We start from the raw sequence: 6350 nt of genomic DNA on the forward strand, positions 1-6350 counted from the left end.
GCATAAACTGTAGTATACAGTAATACCAAGAGTATAATTTAAAAATGAACAATTTATAAGAATAACAATTTCCAAAAGTATTTTTGTTAACTTTTTTTCTAATAGAATCATTTGTTGAAAACTTCACAGAGTTTCATTTCATTACCAATATTCTGCGAATTAATAATAATAACTATAACAACAAAACAAGCAAAAGTGCTCTCAAAAAGGTAGTACAACAGTACAATAATCGATATTATACAGAGTGTTTTAGGTCGGGTAATATAAACAGGCAGGAAGTATATAGATTGTATAAGGAAAAATATGTTGAAAAAGAAAATCTTTTCCGTTTGAAATATCGTTTTTAAGAAAATTGAATTTGAAAATTCGTCACCCCTTGCCCGATTGTACTATCCGAATGGACGGATGTCATTCTACATTAGTGGACGGATTATATTCTTAAAATCATATCTTGATGATTAATATAATAGTGCGTCGCATTATTACGAGATTACTACGAGGTAATTATCTCCTATAAAATGATACAATATTATCGATACCAATAATAATATCCAATTGACTTGAATCGACGTGGCAGCAGCTAATCGACATTTGAACATATCGTATCTGCGAAATAAATGTTTATGTTAAGACACCAGTTATGTTACAAACAATCATATATTAAAATTATAATTATATCGATTCATATAATGTCAATTACCTAGTTTTTTCATCGTTAACTAAATTATTAAATTCAGCTTCTACTAATTGGCCATCATAGTATGTGATTAAGTCTTCGAATGGATATTCAAAACCTTGCTTACATTCACATTTGTATCCGCCTGTTTCAAAGCCTCTTCCAAGAATTGGCACGCACTATATACACATATATTAACACAACGATAAATATATATACATACGCCTGCACACATACACATACGATATAGTGGGAATATTAAATAAATATTTAATTTAAGAGTAAATAGTATCTCTTACGTATGAAGTTTTCTTATCACACTTGTGTGTACCCTTAAACGCATTTGGAGCGTGAAATACATCATCACATTGATTGATATCAAGTTGAAGTAGATCCATGGTAACAGCCACAATACCTCTGTAAAGATTTTAATATAAAATGTATGATCTTTCTTTTTTGATCTTCTCTCTTTGAACCCAAACAGGTTTTCTATCCTTCTGGACTATCTCACATTCGATTTCTCATGCATATACTATACCTTTCTTGGTTGTCCATGTGGATAGAAATATACTTACTTGAATTCCAGTTTCTTTTTCAAGCTGTCCAGGCCAAAAAATGGGGATGCATAGGTAATTACCCATTTCTTTACTTTGCCGTTGCAATCGAAGTACGGAGTTGTCCAATGTCCGTGATTCAGGTTTGCTGCCCTATACAAACGAATATGTATTCCCAGACATTAAAATCAATTTTATTTACGAGATCGATTTTTCTTCATTTTTAATACTATGAGTAGAGTATTCTCATATGTGATCTCATTAGATCTAAATGATCTAATTTCCTTTTTTAATAATAATTACCTGTAAGAATTGGGATAATGCTCATACTTTTTAAGGTATTCGCCAGTTTCATTGTATCTAATCTTTATCTTCATGTAATACTTTTCCAATTCATCGAAATTTGTTGCCCATCTTTGTTTTAGCAATTTAAAATAATTCTTTTTTGTATAAACATTACCTATAACATAAAAAGATATCTTTAGAATAATCATATTTTAATAGCAATGATATTGTTCAACTCAATTCCAATTTTACCTGGATCATCGAGTCTGGCTAAATCTTCAACTTTAAATTTTCGAGTATTTAATTCAGTTTTATAAGCATATGGAGCAAAGAAGGTTCTATTTGTGAATTTATTACGGTCCCATAACATTTCAGCAGAATATATTTTAGTGTCTCCAAGAACTAAAGCTAATGTCTCCCCAATCATTTGATCTTCAGTAAGTGGCCTATCTGCTACTCTTTTACCTGAATAAACTTCATGAGAATCAGAAGTTTGTAGGAATGCACTAATAAAGTTTGCTAATCTAGTTGCCATTTTTGCTTCATTTTCAAAAAATTCTTTGGCTCCAAAGGCTATATCTCCAAGTAACGTTAAATCTTCTTCTGTGTAACTGTAATTTGAAATGATATAGACAAGATAATTTTTATCGTTTTACTTACAAGATTACTTTAAAAAAAAAAAAGGAACAAAAGCGTAAGAATATAAAGATTTCTTAGCAGACCTCTTGCAAGTTTTTGAATTGATACTTAAAATAAATTTAAGAGTTTGGTCGATATTAATTTGTTCGGATCTTAATGCTTCTGGTCCAATGGAATAATTTCTGTAATGATAAAACTGCTCAAGATATTTTTCTCTAACATCTGGTTTTGCCTTCTCCCATTGTACAGGCATCTTATGAATCCCTATGAGTTAAAAAGGTATGATATTATGAACAATATAGAATATAATGAGGAAAGAAAATGAAGTAAAGACGGTAAAACCACTGAAGCTTACATCCTATTCGGGAGCAATCGAACCCATTATAATATTGTTCTTGAGTTGCTCTTTCTATAATTTCACCTAAATATGGACGTCGTACTACATTTGGCAATCTGAAACCTGGTTTACATCTACATTGATATCCTCCTCTTCGAAAACCCCAGCCATGTAATGGTTCACACTACATAAAGATATACAAGTTAGATTAGAGAAGAAACAAGTTTTTTGATCAATATTAAATATACAGTAGTCTCTTTATGCTTAGTACCTCGGTAGTTTCTGTTTTACATCTAGCAGTATCTGCAAATTTATTTGGACCACTATTTCCTTTTCCCTTTGGGCACTGATTTATATCTATTCGTTCGAAATCCATTTCAATTACTGATATGGCAGTATAGCTGAAACAAAGGTAAGTAGTTTAAAATAGAGTTGAAACAAATTGGTCCAATTCAGACAATATACAAATATATACGTTGGATATTCGATATGTCTGAATCCTGTATGTCTTGGATAAATATCTGCGATAGGTACAACTGCTGCTACGAGCCATCGATTTGATCTTCCACAATCATAATATGGTCTGGTCCATCTTACTGGCCCAGGATATTCATCCGCACCTATATAAAATGAAGAAAGAAAAAAATTAACATAGTATAGTTTTGTTTGCTTTAATCCATTAATTTTTATAATAGTACCGCGCGGTCCATGAAATGTAAATGTTTCATTAGTGTTGTTAGCATATCTAATTTCAACTTGATAAGTAGTTTTAGTATCATGCCTTTTGTCAACATTATCTGGTAACCACTTCTTGTACCTAGATGAATAAAGTTGACAATATAGAACAATGTATAATTAATTATAGAGCATATACAAATATTAATCAAGTTTCTGCTTACCATTCATTTATACGGTAATAATCTGTTGTATAATCTTCGCTAAGGCTACCACTGGCAAATGCACCAAGATCTTGTACGTTAAATGTATTTCTTGTGGACATTCTTTCTAAATGTATAGGATCGTTAAAATCATCAGCTCTAAACGTTCGTGGAGCAAATCTAGGCATAGTTTTGTTAAAAAAGCCTCGATACGATGGCGAATAAGACATATTTGGTGAAAAATATATAGCAGAAGCATTTATATGTGGATTTGCAGAAACATCGGCGACTGTTGATAAGAAATAATACATCATGCCTGGATCATATGTATCATTGATAGCAGGTCGTATGAATCTGGATTGTAAAATATAACTCCAAAAAAATGATCTACTAAGAGCCATGTTATGAAGATGTAATAAAGCAGTTCTATTTGGAAACACAGGATTAATATTGATATCTTTGATGTCAGGTAAATGAGAGACTGCGTCTTCCGGTAGATAGAGATCTCCGAGATGTTGAATAGGGCAATTTTCTTCGTTGATCTTGTCCATTTTTAAACGAATTTCGTTAAATGCATCTCTAGCTTGCCATTCATATTGTCCGACAACGCCCAAACAATAAAAGCTTACGATCACTGTCGTATATATTTTCAAGCTGATAATTTCCATCTTCTAATAGATATGTATGTTAGGGTTTCTATAACGATATCGTACTATATTGGTTCATTGTAAAATGGAAAATAGTAGAATGCAATTAGAATAGTAAAAACCACGTAGGTTCTTTCACGTATAAACAACATTCATTCACATCCTACACGAAACTACATTGAGGATTGAGACAAGCATAAATATACCCAACTCAGTAGAGAGCATGCTTCATAGGAAAGCTATGCTACTACATAATGCCTGAGTTCTGACGTCATCGCTTCTATACCAAATTAGAGTTAACTTTCGTTGTTTAAATCATCTTTCAGATGATCCAACCGCCATTATTTGAAATCACTCTAACAATAAGTATAAAAAATCAGCGTATAATAATTAATGTTTATTGGAGTGTATCACCTTTAGTAGATTTGTTAATAGTTTTAGTTTTAAATAATTTCTTACTAACTCATTATGAATGTAATTTGTATCCTTACGATAAAAAAGTGCAAAACGTAAGCTGTTTATAACATGATAAAAAATATTTTAAAACAATTTGAGAGAAAAGAAAACAAGGAAAGGAAAGAAAAGGGACAGAAAAGATAAACTAAAGCTTAGTATAAGATTACATTTAAATATTTTTTTATTATGATAATTTGTATAGCATCTTGGTCCAACGACCCCTCTAAGGGTTTGACTCTCCAGAGTATGGAGTAAGTACTCTGCTTGCTATGCCATTATTCCAATGCAGGTTCATCCCTATTTATTTGGGATGCGAAAAAAGGAGAATTTCTCATAGCTAAACAAGTATTTTGAAGAGACAACTTGCTGGGGGTCCGCCTCATGCTTTAATACGACTGTACTGGTTCCTGAGAAAATTTCTGCGATGTCTGCACGCAGTTCAAGGTTTTCGATTCGTTAACGTGGGAAATAGTTTTCTAAAGTAATATTAAACATTTCTCGCTGAATGGCTTTTCAAACTTCATGTTTTTTAACAAATAAATGTAAAAAATATTGGAGAAAAATTGTTAATAATAATATTAATTTGATTTATAATAACTCGTTAAATTTTTTATTGATCAGGAATGTAATTGATGTGAGCTGCGATATTCTCCTTTACAATATATGTTACACATAATATTGGCTGTTCAAGGCGTGTTAATGCCAAAAGTATCAAGTTTGCTTTAGATTTTGAGTAAATGTACATATATTTATTTGTACAAATTTTTCTACGTTAAAATTCCAACCTCCCACGACAATGGGTCTGGAGTCGAGCAAAAAATGCATTGTCTGTGGAGAGTGCAGACAGCTAAGTAATGAGAGATAGAAAAAGAGGAGGTGAAAGAGAGAGAGGAAACAAAGCGAAAAAAGAAATATGAGTAATAGTACGGTAAGCGAAATGATTGTTGTTTAAGAATACTCTATGGATTGGCAGTTATCGATTATGATCAGAAATAAAACTATTTTTCGACGCAGACGGAATTTGAACGAACAAAAATTAAGAAAACGGAAAAGTTCTGAAGGAACAGGTTTCTGCGAGCCAACATACGAGCACCATCTGTCTTTGTTACTTCTTCTCCTTTGAGGGACGCGGGTGCGTGCTCAACCAGACAGGCGGTTTACGGTTGAATTCAGGACCGTATCTCCTTGTCTGTAATGCGTTCTCTTATCTTGAACGTTATTTCTCACGTTTAACAAAATCGTTCAGAATATTGGCTAACTTTTATTTAATCATTCACGGAACATTTAACGATGGTAGAAATGAACAATTTTCCACATAAATATAAAAACATAATAGAAAGTTTTAGATTTTTTACGATTTCTTCTTTCGAGTTATTGAAATTGCGCGCTCGCAAATAAGATCTACTTATATACTGGGAATTTGTGAATATTGTAATATAATATTATACTATTATATTAGTATGATATGTGTATATATATATATATATATATATATATATATATATATATATATATATATATATATATATATATATATATATGTAAGTATAAGTAAGTCTTATAAATTTTATACAGACATATACAGTATACTGTATGTGCACAATATCTGCCTAGCTTTATTTGTAGAATGTATTTACCCATTTTCAAATGTATTCTTTTTTAAGTTCTAAATAAAAGAATTTTTTAAATATATTATTTGACATTTAGAATGTCTCGTAATCAACGTTTATATTTCTAGACGAATTAATAGGTTACTATTATTGCATTTATATGTAGTATATTTTAAATAGTAAACTATATATTTTTGGATTGTTGCATCACAGTTTAATCTTGAGTATGTATATAAATGTGCGTAACGATGTACGTATAAAATTGCAA

General features: G+C 31.0%; 1 protein-coding gene across 1 annotated transcript; it reads right to left on the reverse strand.

The window, feature by feature from the left end:
• Positions 1-337: 337 nt before the first annotated feature.
• Positions 338-4235, reverse strand: LOC117208765. The gene is made up of 12 exons (XM_033450093.1): positions 3391-4235; positions 3190-3308; positions 2967-3111; positions 2763-2892; positions 2510-2675; positions 2238-2418; positions 1768-2126; positions 1534-1690; positions 1252-1383; positions 976-1093; positions 701-855; positions 338-606 (listed from the first exon to the last, which is right to left on the reverse strand). The coding sequence occupies exons 1-12, from the start codon at positions 4035-4037 to the stop codon at positions 483-485; spliced, it is 2433 nt and encodes an 810-aa protein (XP_033305984.1). The 5' UTR covers positions 4038-4235; the 3' UTR covers positions 338-482.
• Positions 4236-6350: the final 2115 nt, after the last annotated feature.

The sequence above is a fragment of the Bombus bifarius genome, unplaced genomic scaffold, assembly GCF_011952205.1.
Source record: "Bombus bifarius isolate JDL3187 unplaced genomic scaffold, Bbif_JDL3187 scf7180000007966, whole genome shotgun sequence".
Taxonomy (NCBI): Eukaryota; Metazoa; Arthropoda; class Insecta; order Hymenoptera; family Apidae; genus Bombus; species Bombus bifarius.

Excerpts from the sequence above, each read along its gene's own strand:
- LOC117208765 (XM_033450093.1), bottom strand. The coding sequence starts at position 4,037 with ATGGAAATTATCAGCTTGAAAATATATACGACAGTGATCGTAAGCTTT. Across the intron at positions 2,676-2,762 it reads GTAAAACAGAAACTACCGAG|TGTGAACCATTACATGGCTG; the intron begins GTACTAAGCATA and ends ATCTTTATGTAG. Across the intron at positions 607-700 it reads GTTAACGATGAAAAAACTAG|ATACGATATGTTCAAATGTC; the intron begins GTAATTGACATT and ends TTTATTTCGCAG.